General features: G+C 44.6%; 1 protein-coding gene across 1 annotated transcript in view; it reads left to right on the top strand.

Moving 5' to 3' along the window:
- The window catches only part of LOC144829104 (cadherin-9-like), an 836,522-nt gene that overhangs the window by 199,009 nt on the left and 618,611 nt on the right, over window positions 1–18,902 (top strand). The window contains exon 2 of the mRNA XM_078687908.1: window positions 9,736–10,049. Coding sequence (XP_078544034.1) covers window positions 9,828–10,049 — 222 coding nt within the window. The 5' untranslated portion in view covers window positions 9,736–9,827. The remainder of the gene's footprint in view (window positions 1–9,735; window positions 10,050–18,902) is intronic.

Here is an 18,902-nt window from a genome sequence, read left to right as displayed (position 1 = left end):
TGGGATCCTAATCCCTAAGTATATGACTGATGATACCACCCTGTTGTCCTCGCAGTATGTGAGAGCGTTCTTGATTATCTGGGCTTTAGCCCTGTTGATCGCATACCCTGAAACTAACCCGAACCCCCGGACCTCTACTTCCACCTCCTTGATAGCATCCGTTGGTGCTGAGGTGATGATGGCAACGTCATCTGTGTATGCAAAAGTTTCGTACTGCTCTCCATGCATAACGACAGGCGAGATCTTATTATTGTTTTCTAGCCTGCGTAGCAGTGGATCCATATATGAAGTGAATAGCAAGGGAGAGGAGGAGCACCCCTGCCTAGTCACCTGCTTGATCTGCAGCGGGTTGGTGAATCCTTATTGATTTTCAATCGGGCCGACGGATCCTTATACAAAGCCGGTACAGCCCCTATATATCCTTCGCCTATACCGTACCACCTCATAACCATCCACATGTAGTCCCAGGAGACCCTGTCGAATGCCTTCTCTGCATCTAGTAGCAAGGCCGCCGCAGGGACCCCTGAGACTTCCGCTGCATTGAACAGTGTCATCATCTGCCTTATGTGTTGTGTGGTTCCCTTTCCTGGGGTGAAACCATGCTGCGTGGGACTGACCAAGCTCTCGATCACCCTACCTAGCCTCATAGAAAATATTTTCGAGAATATTTTCGCGTCAGCGTTCATGAGTGTAATAGACCTGTAGGAGCCAGAATCCAAAGGGGGTTTGCCCTTTTTCAAGATAACTATTATTTCGCCCCCCCCCAAGAATTTGGTATCGATATCCCCTGTTGTGCTTGTACCATAGTAGCCTGTATATCCTTGCTTAACACCCCGCAAACAACTTTATAAAATTCAGCCGGTATCTGATCTGGGCCTGTCGCTTTACCCAAGGGGAGATTTTCCAATGCAGTGGCTGTCTCCTGTAATGTTATAGGGAGATCCAAAACAGCCTTTTCCTCTTCAGGGAGAACCGGATGCAGAATACCTTTTAGATACTCCTGAATGGAAGCTGCTTCACTTGTCTGGGTTTGATCATAAAGTGTCACAAAGAAGAGTCTAAAAACCTCCCTTATTCCTCCAGGGTCTGTAACTACAACTCCTTTGTCATCCGAGATCTTCTTTATTTCCCCTGCCGCCAATTTCTGTCTTGTGCGAATCGCAAGGATGTGCCCTACTCTCTCACTAAGTTCATAACAACTCTCTCTTTTGATCAAGTAACTAGCAGCTGCTTTACTAGTAATACTCTCGCTTGCCTCTGCTTTGCCTAGTGTGATCCTAAGGAGGTTATCCTCCAGGGACGCCTTCCTTACCATAGCTGCATTCAGCTCCTCCTCTGTCTCTGCCAACTTTCTTGTAATTCTTTCGATCCTGTCCTTTTCCTGCTTTTTTTTATGTAGTATATAGCTTAATGTCTCACCTCAGACGCCAGCTTTAAAAGCGTCCCAGACAACCCCCGGGGAGGCACTTTATTTTTCTAGTATAAATTAAAAATAATCCTGATGTTAAACAACACATACTGTCTCTTTAACTCTCTGGGTTTCACCCACTTTCTCTTTCTCACTTGTGCATTAGATGCAGCAGCACACAATACTATCTAACTCACATTGGAACCTCCAGCCTTACGGTTAACCACATAGTTTACTGCAGCTGTTGTTCAAACTCTTGCGCCAACTCACTAACATTTGTGACTAGTGTATGACACCTTTTGTGTGAACCTTCGTGACAAAAACAATATTTCAATGCTGGAGAGACCTGAAGGCTTCACTTTTCAAAATATTACCATTCCACACACTAGTGACACATTGAAAAATTATACTACAATTTGAGTATCCATTCTGGCCTTCTATTTTGTAATAAAAAATGCTTCAGAACATTTAGGGCCTCATTGGTTTCCAACCGAATCGGATTCAGGAAGTCCCACCTACCGATTACAATGACCATGGGTACCCCCACGGGTCCCAACCGGAGGTGTCCAGGTGAAGGGGGGCCTGCTATGGCCCCCAAAGTCAGCTACCTACAGCCAATCCATGTTGGACAAACCGTTTGGAAGGCTGTTCAAATCCGACACCGTAATGCGTTGGTCGGAAACGAGGTCCATAGACCTGTACGATTCAGCCCTGACCAACTTGGTTTATCTGAACGCTGATTGGAACCAAGTCGGAACAACCGAATGGTTTCCGACTATTGTAATCAGTTGGTTTGATGTGTTTCCGAGTCGGTCGAAAACGCAGGTTCAGGATCGGATTTGTACAAACCGAATGCCATTCAGAGCCTTTCCGACCGACATCATAATCGGCCCCTTAGTTCTTTGACCATAATGCCCTGGTCTGTATAATTAGAGGCCTAGGCTGACTATTAGAAGAATCTTTAGTTGCATGTCTCTAATTTCTGAGTGCAAACCAGTTCTCTAATGCCCCTGATCCAAACAAGCATACCTTGAATTGCACTCTCCATATGCATTTTACGTAGGTTTGGGGAAATTGTGCATTATTCATTGCATTTTTGGAAATTTCGTGGGAAAATTGAATGTGAGGACTTCACTTGCATTTAAAAATCGATGCGAGATTCCAACAGGATGATGGTTCAGGAAGAACCATTACTCGGCTGCAGTTTTACTGTTCCCACAGCTCATCTTCTGCTGTGACCAGTTTTCTGCTAGTGAAAATGAAGCAACATTTTACGCCCATGAACGTTTGTGAAATGTAGTAAAATACATTAAACGCAACATTCACCAATGTACTGAGATCTTGCCTACAACATTTACATTATCCTATTTTATATCAGCGTTAGCTACTATAGAATTTATATTAACACCTGTACCATTGCTTGGTATGTGTTTTCATCCAATTTGTTGGAACAAAATTGAGCAGCTAGTGCCTTGTGGTACTTGACTCTTCACAATTTTAAATGAAAGACCTGTGAGATCTTGATTGCATAGGCCGGAGTGGATATTTTCTAGTGGGAATTTCCCTAGGGGGCTGGGTCCATGGGCAGCCACTTTTAAGGCCCAGGGCTGCTTCCTCTGTCAATCTCCCCAGCTGCCCGCGGTTTATGGCAGCATGAATAGTGAAGGGGGGGCGCGGACAGAGAGAGAGCGAAAGAAATTGGCACATATTTCCCTCATCTATGCGGCACAACCTTATCAGTCAGTACTACAGAATAATATTTTTAGCTATCATGTCTGAAGAGAAAATGAAATATTATGCATTTCCAGTTTCGTAAGTCTCACCGTGAAGATATGTATAACCGGACTTCAATGATAGAGTTTGAGTGACTAGTCAGATTAGTATAATTTTGAAATGCATCACTAGCTGGAAAGAAGAGAGGAATTTGTCATCCCATAGTGGACCCTGACAAAATATGGCTGTTAAAAAAAATTTCCCAATTTAATTTGAAAAACAGACAACAGAATTATTTTTAGGGCCGCTGTGAGGAGCAGGTCTAGTAGGTCTCTCTCTTCTCTGCTGTTTAGGTTTGCGGTCAGGTGTTCTGTTGCTAGGCTTACAAAGCTGATTGTTAGGTCTGCTTTGAGCATGTCGTTTATAAAGGTGTTGATCTGTGTCCAGAACTTCTTGACTTTCACGCATTTGAAAATGAGGTGCTCGAGTGTTCCTTCCTCTTTTTGGCAGTTCCAGCAGTTACCCGATTCTGCAATGCCGACCTTGTGGAGCTTGAAGGGTGTCCAGTAGGCTCTATGGAGGAGCCAGAATTTGGTTTGCGCTAGTTGTGGGGTGACTTTGTTTGTTGTCGCTGACCCCCACATTTTTGCCCGTTCTTTTTCATTTAGTTGCCTGCCTAGGAGTGTTTCCCATGTGTTTGATATTTTCTTGTTTTGCGACAGTGTAGAGGGGCTCAGGAGCTTGTAGATCTTTGCAGTTTGGTGGCCTGCTGAGTTGAGGGTCTGCATATATTTGATGATGCTTGGTTCCTCTCTGTGTAGGTTTGCTCTCGTTATGGCTGTCTTGATCTTGAGGAAGTTGTAGAGCTCTTGGTTTGGGAGACCGTGTATTTGCTGTATGTTTTGGAATGTCAACGGTTCCTGCTTGGTTTCCATCTGTTTGGGGAGACTAATTCCTTTCTCGATCCATATGTCGTTGTGCAGTGTTGCCCCTTGGTAAGTTACTTTTGTATTGAACCAGATAGATTCCCATGCTGTGCCGTTCAAACTCTGCATCATGCGTCTGTCTATTTTCATCAGCGCTTCCCTCGTGTGTTTCAGTATTGGGTTAGATCTTTGGGGGTGTCTGTTTGCTGTTAGAAGAGCTATTGGGTTGAGGCCTCCCAGGATGTCTTTCTCTACCTCTAGCCAGACTGGTTTGTATGTTTGGGTGTCGTCTACGCAGGCTGTACCTTGCCTTGCCAGGCAGGCTGTTTGGTATGTTTTGAAATTTGCCAGGTTGAGGCCCCCAAGGTCCTTGGTTAGTCTCAGTTTGTGTAGGCTGATTCTGGGTTTTTTGTTTCTCCATAGGAAGATGTTAATAAGTTTGTCTAGTTTCTTGTGGAAGGCTTCTGTCATCAGGAGTGGTAGCATGGTTAGCGTGTAGTTTATCGCCGGCGTTATCATCATTTTGATAGTTTCTATCCTTCCCCACCAGCTTATGTATTTTGGCGACCATAGTTCTAGTCTTTCTTTAATTTTTTTCAGCGTTAGGTCCTCATTGTGCTGAAGCGTGGATGATAGGTCTCTCCCAGAGTGCAGTCCTAGGTATAATCCTGACAAAGTGGAAGAACACGGCCAAAGCGAACTTTAAAACGTGGATTAATTGGGTCACCTTCCTGAGTGGAGCAGACAACATAACAGGCAATTTCTCTAAGGAGCACAACGCCAAAGTACACATGTGGGGCCCACTCGACGAGCATCTGAGGAAAACCCAGCAACCATAACCACGAGTGAGGCACCCTACAACCCCCCCCCTCCTCTTCTCTCTTTCTCTCCTTCTTCTCCTTTCACTCTCCCCCCCCTCTCACCTGGGGGAAACCAAAGGGAAAAGCGCGCATTCACAAATGGACTGTATATATAAAAAAAAACTGCCAATGTATATTCCACTTATATTTTTTTATCAATAAAAAAAATTTACTAAATAAAAAAAAAAAAAAAAAGAAAGAAAAACAGACAACAGAAAACAAAAATCACAATGCTAAAATATGAAACCCCTTCATTTATTAGGTGCTATTAATGTAGTGAAGGTCAACAATTTATAATATTAAAATCTTTCCTGAAAAATCATCAGGGGTAGCAAGCGCTATAAGAATGAAAGTACAATATAATACAATACATGTCATGTTATTGTTAGAGCATATAATTAGGACCATAGAAATAAGGCGGCTGTGGAGGATCAAATTACGCAGTGGGTTTAACTAAATCATGCCACAAGAAAAGGGAAATTACAGAGAGAAATGAAGCACATTCTATGATACTATTTTCCCTATTTTGTCTGGCACATTCTATGGCAGACGTGTTCTCTATTTTGTAATTTAAACACCCAGTAATAGTATGTTGGCAAATGGTTCACATCATAAGTGCCAGTGTAAATCCTGAATATAGCAATTAGTTGCTAAAAGTGAGTATTTGACCTGCACAAAGTGTGCGACACTGTACGGTACCACATGTGACACTTTTTTAGTATATTTCAATCTGTTTAGTAACAATCTAAGGATTTGTGGGGCCCTGCGCCAATCATTTTCTGGGGGCCCCTGTCTGGAACAACATTGCGTGGGCTTTTCTGCTAAATAAAGCATGCACAATGCCAAAAGATGCTTAGTTATATGCTAAATGCACAGCACATGAAATCTGTCTTGCCTGAGGCACAAAAATCCTTAAGACTGAACAGGGTAGTGAAAGACCGAGTCAGAGGAAGAGGTGGGCAGAGAAGTGGGAGATCTTGCACTGCACCCACTTGGGCCCAGCACTGCTCAAGAGCTCTCAAGTTTACTAATTCCAGGTGCATAACACTTATCCAGGCCTGGTTTTTACTTTGCATTCTGGGATTTCCAGGATGTTTATGCCTTTAGAAAATCAGGACTACAGGTGTCAGAATGCAAACAAAATCCTTGGATGACCTACTTCACAAGCACCTGGGAAGTGTGGGAAATCTGCTGCGCCTCCTTTGGATGCGGCACTGTTCCCCACTAGGACACACTGATTCTCCCACAATGTGATGCACCTTCAGATGGTGAAAATGCTTCCCCAGAATCTGTGCTATCCTCCCTGACTCTGCCCTGCTTCACTCCTTCTAGACCGTTTGCTTTTCTCACCTTCTTAAGCCTTAACTCCTCCAGACCTTCAAAACGCTTCTCTGATTGGATACTCCACTGCTCCCTCTCCATTGGAATTTGCATTGTTCTTGCAACCAACCTCTAATAAGGCCAATCATTGGGTAAGCGATGGATACATTCACTAATAATGGCCATGATTTACCTGCTTTGTGTACCTCTTTTGTGGGTGATGGACACTTAAACATCTGGGCTCTATCCATAATACAAAGTGCCCAGGGGGATTAACTGGTCATTACACTTGTTGCGTACCCTTGACACTTATGTCTTATAGAAAGGGGCACAGATGCATATGTGGCCACTTCTTTAATACCAATGCAGAGGTGCACATTTGGACATCCACATGATTTCAAGTGGGCATTCCCTCATTTGTGCTGAGTGAGGCCTCCTACATGTGAGGGAACAACTTTACTCCTGCAACCAGAAACCTAATTATTTACGTAGGTATACTGTCAATCTGTCTAGGTAAAAAAAATGTTAATCCAGTACTTGTATAGAGCACAAATCACCCCCGAAGGGGTATCTCGGCGCTGGGGGCCGTAGGGAAGATTAAGCGGGCTATTGCCCACAGTCGCATGGTGCTGGGCGGACCCCTGCCGCCAGAGCCGGGGATCGAACCGTGATCCCCAGCGTCCATCGTTAGTCGCCCTGGCCGCGGTGCCACATCTCTACCCGGTAGGTAGTGCATCACAGTCAGCGTGCCCCATCGAGTGTCTTTTGACATGAGTACATAGACTTTATCAGGTATGCTACAGTAGTTGGGTGCAATAACACACTGTAACACACTGTATCTGCATGTGATTTGAGTCTCTTCCTGCTCCCAGATGACATGCTCTTTCCCGGCATTGAAAGACAGACTAGCAAATTGGACCTATTGGTCAGTCTTTTAATTCTGTGCTCTCCCCAGTGTAGGTGGGAGCCTTATCTTGTACTGAGGAAAGCACATTCCATTTTTGTAATGTGGTGCACAAATAAAGTGCCAGCCAGACTAGACTGAAATGGTGTTTGGAAAATATTGAGTTGTAAATATCGGGAGAGAGAACTATCAGAAATAAAATATTGTGGTACAAAAATATCGTGATGCAGGAATATTGTTGTCAAGAATATAATTTTTTTAGGATAAGTAATATTGTTTTTAAGAATATTTGGACTTAGGGCCTGATTCTTATGCCGGTTGGACTTTCGTCCGACCGGCACCATAACAGAAACCTGGCCTGACTAGAAGTTGGTGGTCCTGCTGCCCGCTGCCTGAATTACGATGTGACCGCCTTCACGGCAGTCACAATGTGTGTACTTTGCATAGTGGCATGTGCTGCTGCCTGCACACCTGCCTCAGTACAAAATATACACATTTTAAACAACCCTGCCCTATGTGGCAGGCACCTCACTGTGCCTGCCAAGTGGTGCAGGGATGCTTAGAGGGGCAGCATAGGTGCACCCCAGGGCCCATAGCGGAGGGCCTTTGCAGTGGTCACTTCCAAACTGTGGAACCAGCTTCCCATAGAGCTAAGATTTATGACGTCCGAACCCCTTTTCCGAAAAAAACTCAAGACCTGGCTGTTTTCCCTCATCTAATCTCCCCTTTTCCCTCTTCATCCCTCTGATCCTCTCGAGATAAAAGTCTTCAGCGCCGGGACACCTCCGTCGGAGGTAGCTGAGCGCTTTATAAACTACTAAATAAATAAATAAATAAAGGGGGAAGAGGGCCCAGCTAGGGGCCACCAAAGTCACTGTCCACCTGCCTTTTCGTGGCGGGTTAACTGCCATGAAAGGGCCTGCGGAAAGGGACATCCTAATCCCTGCGGCGGCACCTGAGCAGGCACCGCCCCATTGTAGGGAATAGGAGTCCAACTGCTGCACTGATGGGATCCTTGATCCTGTCGGACGCAGCGGTCTTTCCCCCGCCAGCCGAGATCCAACCACCAGATTTAGTACTCCGCTGTGGCACAAATGCAAACAAGTAGTATCTTTTGCAAGATTTGTTCTTGAGGCCTCTTATATACATTTATTAAGGCAGATGACTGTCATATGAGTCATTCACACAAATATAGGTATTTTTTCAAAAATTACAATCTTTACGCGTAGACATATCATGCCATTTTCTTTTCTATATTTCCAGCTTGTTTTAATTTGGGGGGCTAATAATCCACACAAGGCCAGGATGTGCAACTTTGTGTGACTTTAGTTAATCTTAATGTATTTGGAACCCAAGGGGTCTTTGGGCTGTTTCACGTTGCTACATCCACTTTTCCTACATTATCAGGATTGTGTACTAAGTTTCACAAAAGATTGATGTAATCTTATGTATGCTTTAGCATCACAGAGGCCCTAATTACAATGTAAGAGCTAAATGCTGATCCCGAGTATTTACCTCAGTAAATTCTAGCAGGTCAAACCTGCAGAAATTATTGAGCTTATAGGCCTATCACAAATGTTAGCCATATGGTATTTGATGTGTTAAAAACGAAATCCCCTTGTTATGCCTTATTTACATGTTAAAAGCTCATAATAGGCGGTATTTACCATACATGCTAAATACTTCGTCCTTGGGTAATGATATTTACCAGTGATGATAAATACCTAATTGTATTACACATAATGAGGGATATAGTGGTGCTCTATGACATGTGAGAACTTGCGCAACACTTTTGAAAATCTGTATCTTTGTTTCCAGACAATGACTATGTTCTGTAGTGGATTTTTTTAGGGTTGTTTTCTTGGGTACTAGTTTTGATCGCAATCAATGCCGGGAACGCCAATCTAAGCTGCAACCAATGTGTCCATGCATGCACTCACTCATTCACCTGCCATTCATTAATCCACCCATCTATGCCTTCACTCACCCATGCATTTATCCAGCCATGCATAAAGCCTTCCCCTATTCATCTATCCAGGCTTTCAGTTATCCACTCCATTATCCAATCAATTACTCAGACCCTAGGATTTAACCATCCACATAAACACACACACAAAATCGGGCTCTCTAACGGTAGAAGAAATATGTTCACTTATAAAGAGTAAGACCAATATAATTTGTCAATGCTTGTTTTCATCAGCCATCTGAAATACCCTCTTTCACCTCTTTTCGGACCGAACCCTGTTCAAAACATTCCTTTACAAATCACGTGATCAAAGTAGAAACACATTCTCAGATACTGGAGATGAAGTTAAATCACAGTTGCAAATCCCAACTTTCCATAACATGTCACCTAGTTAAGCTCTTGAAAGGCGAATGAAATATTATTAATGGTCTAAGTGATATTGTTTTGCAGATCAAACAAATGTTTATACTTTTGTGGGTAGAGTGCTAGTCTTATTGGTTCAGTTCCATTAAAATGTATTTGAAAGCAAGTCACTGCTTTAAGTCAAATGTGTGTCCCTTTAAGGGCAGTATAGTTTCTGTTCATTCATTGTGAATAAGTCCATGCTGAAACATGCTTTTCTCACATCCCTTTCACAGGTTACTCCGAAGTGGAATACAACATTTGAATATTTGTGACTCCGATAAAGACACAATAGCAAGCTAACATCCCCGTGTAGCTCTTGCAAATAATGAGGACTTGCTTGTCTTTGCCATTAATCATCTGCACCTTTATGGTTCATATGGGCCGAACCATATATTTTCAAAAAAAGACTAGCAAGCACATTGGCAGCCTGAAGGTGCTCTCTGAAGACGGCGGGAAGGTGCTGCAGCGCAGTAAACGTGGTTGGATGTGGAACCAATTCTTTTTGTTGGAGGAGTACACAGGTACAGACACGCAGTACGTGGGCAAGGTAAGAACTTTGTCGCTTTTCATGCAAATGGCAATACCATGTTTCATTAATTCGGGTTCTACAGAATCTGTATTACTCTGCCTTTCTTGTGACCTGGACTATCAACTACGTGTTCCTCACACAAAGTAAATTAAATTGACACTTGTAATCAGAGCTCGAAGTGGGAGAGATCTATTGAAAAAGTTACAGAATATTTTGTTCGTTTGAGTTATGTATCCGACCCAGGCCCGGACTGGCAATGCCGGGCACCGGGCAATCCCCCGGTCGGCTGCCAGGGGTGGGGGCCAGTTTTTTGGCAGGGGGGCGGTTTTGTCGTTGGGCCATTTTTTTGTCCAGCGTGCGTGCCGTGGTAGTCAATAAATAGAGAAGTTGAAGCGAGGGGCAGAAATAATAAAGCACTCTATCAATAAATCTGTACTTTCTTTTTCTCTAGTGCAAATGTAATCAATATCAATTGCGCAGCGCGCTGCGCAGATGTCTCCGCCTCTGCGCGGTCTCAGTTCAACCCCCGTAGTGTGGGGAGGGGCGGCATTGGTGGTGACATGACATGCGCATTGGGGTTCGCGCGCGTGACCCGTGAGTCAGAGCATTCCAGACGAACTAAGCCAGCCAGCGATTTAGGCAAGTTGCACGCATGCACCCCATAATTTAATTGTTTGTAGTAGCCCCTGCCTGCGTGTCCCACTGTCCCTCCCTGATGCTTGCTGCTGCTGCCGACTGTCTGCAGACTGCCCCGGCCCGCCGATCGCAGGTGAGTGCATTTTTCCAAATTGCATTTTCATCATGGCATTGGCACTAGTCTGTGGGCCGGGCCGCGGCCTGGCCGGGATTAAAACATAAAGTATATTGGCGGCCTGCAGCCGGCAGGCACTTCCGTAGTACTGCAGTCAAGTGCATTGCTGTGAGGACGATGGGTTTTGCCAAGGATTTGTATTGGCCGAGACCACAGTTCTTCCTAATACAGGCCTGGGTGCTAGCCATCGTTGTGAAACTGAAGAACTACTCCAGCAAAACAGTTATTTAATACTCCGCAATGATGGTTCAAATTTCTAGGTGTAAAGTGGACTCCCAGATATGACCCAGGCATGTTAGGTATTTTTGTGGAGCCCGGGTCAAGAAACTCGGAATATCTGGCTCTGTCTACTGGTATTAGCCACGTTAGTTGACTTGCTATTAATACATTGAGTAAGTAGACTTACTTTACAATCTATAAACAAAAGTAGCACGGGCATGGGGCCCCAAAGAAGTATGGCCCCTTGGGGAATAATGGCACACCCTGCCCTCCCGTATAACATGCGACATGGCCCTTAGTAGCTTCCCTCCGTGTACGGACACATTTGTTTGTGTGAATTTCAAATTACCCACAATTTCAGGTGATTTATAATTTGTGCCACCAGTTAAACATTTTGAAAATACGGGCCCATGTTCGTGGTGGAGAGGGCCGCTTCCATCAGTGGCAGTTGTGTGACCTCTCCTAACCAAACAGATACAGGCATTACATGGGCATGATCAGTTCTTCATCCTTCTGCCACACTGTGAGCCAATGTGCATCACACCTATTACGGTCTAAGGCAATAACCCTGTTTACGTGCCCATTCAGAGTTTGGCCTCTTTGCTGCAACAGATACACTTAGCTGCATTTGGGAGTCTATTACAATGACAACGTATGTTGCGTACATATGTGAAGATCATGAACTCACTTTGGGAAGACAGGTGCCGATGCCATTTGAAATAATGATCCGAGCACGGGGGTGGGGGTTGTATTAGAGTGTGTAGATGTCAAATGCCCATTCTCCCGGTTCTGTAGCGAGCACAACTTTTACAACGAGTACGAACGGGTGCAAGAGGCAAGCCTTTTTTTCTGATTCCGTATCTTATATGTTCTTTTCTGAATCTTAATTGCATACCAAGAAAACAATTGTGAATAGAGATGTGAGCTAAATACGGAATCCCCCATACACATCTCTGAACACACCCAGCCCCCGGTGCAAAGCATGTGCCTGAGAATGCTGGATAAATGGTGGCTCCAGGCCCCGGCTTTTTGGTGTAGCAGCCTCCGCTATGGGCTCACTAGCTGCAAGCTAAGTAAATATGACCACAGGAGCTCACTGCTGTATTTATCAGGTACCGTAGTTGTGGGGGGAAGAGGGAAATCTTGCGGAAGCACCCTTGCAAAAAGGAATTTAGAAACCCCTGGCCTCCTCACTGATTTCAAATAACACACGGCGGTGAAAGGCCTATGATGCAATCCTTCCCATATCCATGCAGACTTGTTGCTCGTAGCAGTGGGACAGCAGATAAAAGGACTGTTTGAGAGGGGTTCTCTTCTGTCATGATCAGACGGTAGGACCAGATTATAATTTACAAACGTGTTTAAAATTACCTAGCACAGAGAGGCTCAAACCTCCTTTGTCTTTTTGGAATAGTGTGTTCTGTGATATTGTTAGCCATTAAGTTAAGAAAATACTGAGCAAGAGGTTACAGTTTGAGAAAGTCAAAGCAATGGGCTTATGTTTCACCAAAAATCACTACTGGTTGGCTACTATAAAGGGGGATGTTCACCACATAGAAGTTGGAATACTCTGTGTTGCTATAATCATGCTGCATATTTTCTTCACCAGACTTGTGCATAATAAATAACTATAGATGCAGGCCTTGTGTGTATACTGACTTGGGGGTTGACAAATGGAACCCTACCTACAGATTCCTTGTTGGGTCTTTGGCAGGTGTTATTCCATGTTTCCTTACTGAACATGGCAGGGCCTTTGATGATGTCTGTGGTATCCTCACTGCAGGCTCGATAGACCCTAACCACAGGCCCTAAGGGTCCAAGAGAGTTGTTCATGGTGTGGCCAAAACCTTGGCATGCATAAGTGAGGCTCCAGAATCAGCCGAGGGCCACTATAACCCTTTCAAATTGAGCTCTGTCACCCTCTTTTCTAAATAAAAAAAGGCAACGTCCAGCTGGCAGTTAATTGGCATAGGTTTTCCCTATTCTTTCAGACTTTTGTTAAGCTCAACAGTTAAAAAGGAAGCCCAACTTACCTACAAATACCAGACTCAGTTAACACCTGACTGTCTTAGTAACATTGGCCAATGTGTTCCAATTTAAAGGGAATAGGTATCTCTAAAATAGAGTCTCATAAAATAACTCTAGCTTTTATGTCAGACTGATCCCATTCCAGTTTTGTACCCACTGTGCTGCAAGTTCACCGGCCACACTAGGCTCTGCAGCAAATCTCAGACTTCAAGGCGACCATGCTGCAGCTTTTACGGATGGTTTGGAACTCTCTGGTGCACCTTTGGGCCCCACAGATTCATCAGGAGCTTGAAGTTGGTTGGGTTTCTGGTGGCGGTTACTCCACCAAAGCCAACTGACCCTGTACTTACTTTCTATTTCATGGTGTATAATGCTCTCTGATAATGCTCATTCAAGCCCAAGTGCCACCAGTGGTTTCAAAAGTAGAAACATCTGCTGAATTTGTGAGCGCCTTAAATGCAGAGTTCGGATGGCAAGGTCCGGACCGGCGCCAGAAAATGATCAGTTGGGCCTAATATGGGTCTCTTGGCGGCATGAGGAAATGCAGCACCGTTTTCATGGTCATGGTATGTGAGGCTGTAGAGATGAACAGCGCTGCCAAAAAAGGCAGGGAAAAAACATAAGAAAAATATAATATACATTGAAAGGCATGGTCAGCTAGCTTAGTGGCTAACATATTAATCGGTCGCCATTAGGAGCACATGCACGTTATACCTTGGTGTGCGATAAAACAATTCCTACATGTTTTTAATATTTGCAAAATCTGGCACCAATTAGCATGCTAGTGTAACACGGAGCATGAAAGTTAAAATACTTAGGTTAAAGCCTTTTACTCCAAAACGTTCTTAATGCTGCTAGGCTTTTATCTTAAAAACTAGCCGTTCCTCCGTTTTATCATGAAATTCTGCATATGCATTGTCAACAGGCCACTAATAAACAAGCACTGGAAAAGCCAATAGGTCTTGCCTATGTGGGAGCTATTTGCTTGGGCAATGTGTTTCAGCCATGCTGTATACCAGTGTGGCTACTGTTCAGCATGTCTAAAAGTTAGTGGTGTGGTGTAGCGTAGGGTAGATTGGAGTGGGGTATATTGGGGTAGTGGAATAGGGTGGATTGTGGTAGAGTGGAGTGGGGAAGATTGGCGTAGTGTAGTGAGGCTAGAGTGAGGTAGAAGGGAGTGGGGTAGATTGTATTGGGGAGGCATTAGGTAGTTGGGTAGATCAGCGTGGTAGATTGTAGTGGGGTAGATTGGATTGGGGTGGATTGGGATGAAGTGGGATGGATTGGGATGAAGTGGGATGGATTGGGATGAAGTGGGGTAGATTGGGAAGAGTGGGGTAGATTGGGAAGAGTGGGGTAGATTGGGAAGAGTGGGGTAGATTGGGAAGAGTGTGGTAGATTGGGAATTGTGGGGTTGATTAGGGTAGATGGGAGTGGAGTGGGGTAGACTGGAGTGGGGTATACTAGAGTGGAGTTGGGTCAACTGGAGTAAAGTGGAGGGGGTAGATTGAAGTGGGGTATATTGTAGGGTAGATTTGGATGGAGTGGGGTAGATTGGGGAGGTGTGGGGTAGATTGGAGTGGGGTAGATTGGGATAGATTGTATTGCAGTGGAGTTGGATAGAGAGGCGTGTGGTGGATTGGGATGGGGTGAGATAGATGGGAATGGGGTAGATTGGAGTAGGGTAGATAAGATTGGGGTGGTGTAGATTGAAGTGGGTGGAATTAGACGCAGTAGACTGGAGTAGTTTTTTTTAAAGCATGTTTTTATTTCAATTGGTACGAAATAAAGGCATAATAAGGCAATACAGATAATGCAAGGTATCCATGCCATTGCCATATCCAGTTCTGCATGCCCAATAAGGAGATGGCAGCAGTGTTTGTCAATTATATGTTATCATTGTAAACTTATCTCAATATAGATTGGAGTAGGTTAGTTTGAGGTGGAGAAGGGTAGGGTAGATTGGAGTGGGATGGCCAGGGCTTGACTAGTTGTATATTGCGCGTTGCCTGGGCCTTGCCGGCCCTGACTCCCGAAGCCAAGACAGTGACACACACAGACGAGCACAGAATGATTAAGCCACTCCGAGAGTCCGCCTACACTAGCCCAACTCCTCTTCATGTCATAAACACAAAAGGCAGGGCTAGGGCAGTCACTTACCCCACAGCGGTTAGCACAGCACCCCTTCTTGCCTGGCTGTCGCCTGGATGTTGATGGCTGGGATCAAGATCTGCTCAAACTTCAAAGACACATGATGTGTATTAAAGTAAATTGCTGCTTCCTCATAGAGTCGCCTGTCCAAGCCGAAGTGTCACCTCACCCTAGGTTGCTTGTGAATGAAAGATTGGTCTAACCTTGGTGCCTGTCAATATTCTGAGATTATGTCAGTATTCCTCCGTATCTGTCCTGTAGATTTGTATAACTTCTTGTGTGATTGGAGGTCAAGCAGGCCTTCAGGCAGACCTACCTATTTGTGTGTCTTCCTGTGTATTGGTTATTCTTTCATTCCGGTCATAGATGCATCTGTCTTCTTTCCTATATGGTAATAGCACACCTCCTGCCAGTCTCTGGTTTGTTCAAAACACACAAACATTGTCATACTGGAAAAAAGCAGGATTAGAAGAAACTGTGCCTTTCATCACTGTGCACGGTCCCAGCTGCCGTCAGTCAGACCTTGGTTCACCCCGACTGGACCCTCAGAGGTCACATCACACACATTCATTGGCAAGACAATGCCATTTTCAAGACCGCTGCCCCCAACCACCCCTGAGAAAGAGCTGTGTTGTAAACAGAACATTAAAGATTTTAGGACTGCACAGGAAAGAGGTGGGTAGACAGGTCACATGGATCAAGCAAGAGACAGGCAGATGTGCAGAGAGCACAGTTGGCATCCCTGGTTTCTTCAAAGCATCTCTATTCTACTCCCACCTCCAACCACATATCTTGTTGGAGCTGCGCTGCCTATGTCTATCCCTGTTTCAGCACCATCTTTAGGTACGTTTCTTTAGAAATCATTTGTCTCTCTTTAAAGAGCTTGGAAAAGGAGAACACTTTCATATTGGGTTGTCTCTCAGCTAGCTTGTGGAATCAAACTGTTATTTCTGGTGGTATTCTGGTTCTGGCAGCAAGGTATGAAAATATCCAGTTAAGTTGAGTTTTCTCGACTACTTAAGAACACATTTTTGACAACAAGCATTGATAAAGTCAGCAGGCCTAGCTTTAATGTGAAAACTCATGGAAACAGCATGTGTGCTTCAGGTACATAATGTGACTGGGTGGGTAACCTGGTGCTCTAAAATTCACAATTTTTGTCTCTCTTTTTCCAAAATTTTCTTGGGGTGGGAGAACCCCCCCAAACTGCCCTAGTAGTCGCCGGGCTCACTCGCTGACCTTGCTCGCTACACACCATGTAGAGCTGGTCTCACTTTTACTTTGTTCTCTCTGATTCACTACTGGTGTCTATTTTTGGTTGGTTTATTTTTGGTGCTCTCTGAAAGAATGTCTATGGGTACATGATCTGACTGGGTGGGTGTAACCGGGTGCTCTTTAGGGTCATCATCTACTATTTACATTGCTTTGAAAGTTCATACAATTTAATATGTAATGGAAAATGTGCTGTAAAATTGTCCATTTTGCTCTGTCTTTTTCCAAAATTTTCTTGGGGGAGAACAGCCTCAAAGCCCCTAGTAGTCGCCAGGCTCGCACGTTGCGCTCGCTCGCTACGCGCCGGATGGGGGCTGGTCTGGGAAAATTTGCCAGGGCTGCTTTCTGTTCCCAGTCCGGCCCTGATCCGACCCCACCCGCACATGCCCTGACCCGGCCTCCATTGTGCTCACAGTTTTCATTCTTTTTTTATATACTGGGGCCCACATTTAAAAAACATTTTGTGCTGTGTTTGGTTACTACCAAGGTACAATTTTAGGCTGAATGCGATGGAGTGGTAGTTGGATAAATTGATCGTCCCAGTCAAAGTTTTCATCTCAGGATTTATTCTTGAATGGTAGTCAATCAGGAATTGTTCCTGCCAGGAATTCTACAGGGTCCATTGGCTGTGGCTAGCAGGATCTGGTTTTTGTCTCTCTTGTGCAGCTAAACAGGAGATTAGCCATCTATCCCTTAGAGAGCAGTTCCAGTCCTCTGTAGTTAGTAGTCAGGACGCTTCGATCTTCCAGCAGGACCTTCTTCTTCTTCAAGAGTAGTTCATTTGGTGCAAACTAAATCAAAATGGTAGAAGTCCAACAACTGGCATCAAATACTAGCTATGATGCCCTTTTAACTGATACTGCTTCTTTTGCCCAGGGCCGGACTGGGAACTGAAAGCAGCCCTTGCAAATTTTCCCAGACCAGCCCCCATCCGGCGCGTAGCGAGCGAGCGCAACGTGCGAGCCTGGCGACTACTAGGGGCTTTGAGGCTGTTCTCCCCCAAGAAAATTTTGGAAAAAGACAGAGCAAAATGGACAATTTTACAGCACATTTTCCATTACATATTAAATTGTATGAACTTTCAAAGCAATGTAAATAGTAGATGATGACCCTAAAGAGCACCCGGTTACACCCACCCAGTCAGATCATGTACCCATAGACATTCTTTCAGAGAGCACCAAAAATAAACCAACCAAAAATAGACACCAGTAGTGAATCAGAGAGAACAAAGTAAAAGTGAGACCAGCTCTACATGGTGTGTAGCGAGCAAGCGCAGCGAGTGAGCCCGGCGACTACTAGGGCAGTTTGGGGGGGTTCTCCCACCCCAAGAAAATTTTGGAAAAAGAGAGACAAAAATTGTGAATTTTAGAGCATCAGGTTACCCACCCAGTCACATTATGTACCTGAAGCACACATGCTGTTTCCATGAGTTTTCACATTAAAGCTAGGCCTGCTGACTTTATCAATGCTTGTTGTCAAAAATGTGTTCTTAAGTAGTCGAGAAAACTCAACTTAACTGGATATTTTCATACCTTGCTGCCAGAACCAGAATACCACCAGAAATAACAGTTTGATTCCACAAGCTAGCTGAGAGACAACCCAATATGAAAGTGTTCTCCTTTTCCAAGCTCTTTAAAGAGAGACAAATGATTTCTAAAGAAACGTACCTAAAGATGGTGCTGAAACAGGGATAGACATAGGCAGCGCAGCTCCCACAAGATATGTGGTTGGAGGTGGGAGTAGAATAGAGATGCTTTGAAGAAACCAGGGATGCCAACTGTGCCCTCTGCACATCTGCCTGTCTCTTGCTTGATCCATGTGACCTGTCTACCCACCTCTTTCCTGTGCAGTCCTAAAATCTTTAATGTTCTGTTTACAACACAGCTCTTTCTCAGGGGTGGTTGGGGGCAGCGGTCTTGAAAATGGCATTGTATTGCCAATGAATGTGTGTGATGTGACCTCTGAGTGTCCAGTCGGGGTGAACCAAGGTCTGACTGACGGCAGCTGGGACCGTGCACAGTGATGAAAGGCACAGTTTCTTCTAATCCTGCTTTTTTCCAGTATGACAATGTTTGTGTGTTTTGAACAAACCAGAGACTGGCAGGAGGTGTGCTATTACCATATAGGAAAGAAGACAGATGCATCTATGACCGGAATGAAAGAATAACCAATACACAGGAAGACACACAAATAGGTAGGTCTGCCTGAAGGCCTGCTTGACCTCCAATCACACAAGAAGTTATACAAATCTACAGGACAGATACAGAGGAATACTGACATAATCTCAGAATATTGACAGGCACCAAGGTTAGACCAATCTTTGATTCACAAGCAACCTAGGGTGAGGTGACACTTCGGCTTGGACAGGCGACTCTATGAGGAAGCAGCAA

The sequence above is a fragment of the Lissotriton helveticus genome, chromosome 4_1 (assembly GCF_964261635.1).
Source record: "Lissotriton helveticus chromosome 4_1, aLisHel1.1, whole genome shotgun sequence".
Lineage (NCBI taxonomy): Eukaryota > Metazoa > Chordata > Amphibia > Caudata > Salamandridae > Lissotriton > Lissotriton helveticus.
Note: the sequence above shows the minus strand (reverse complement) of the source record. Positions and strands in the feature narration are given on the sequence as shown.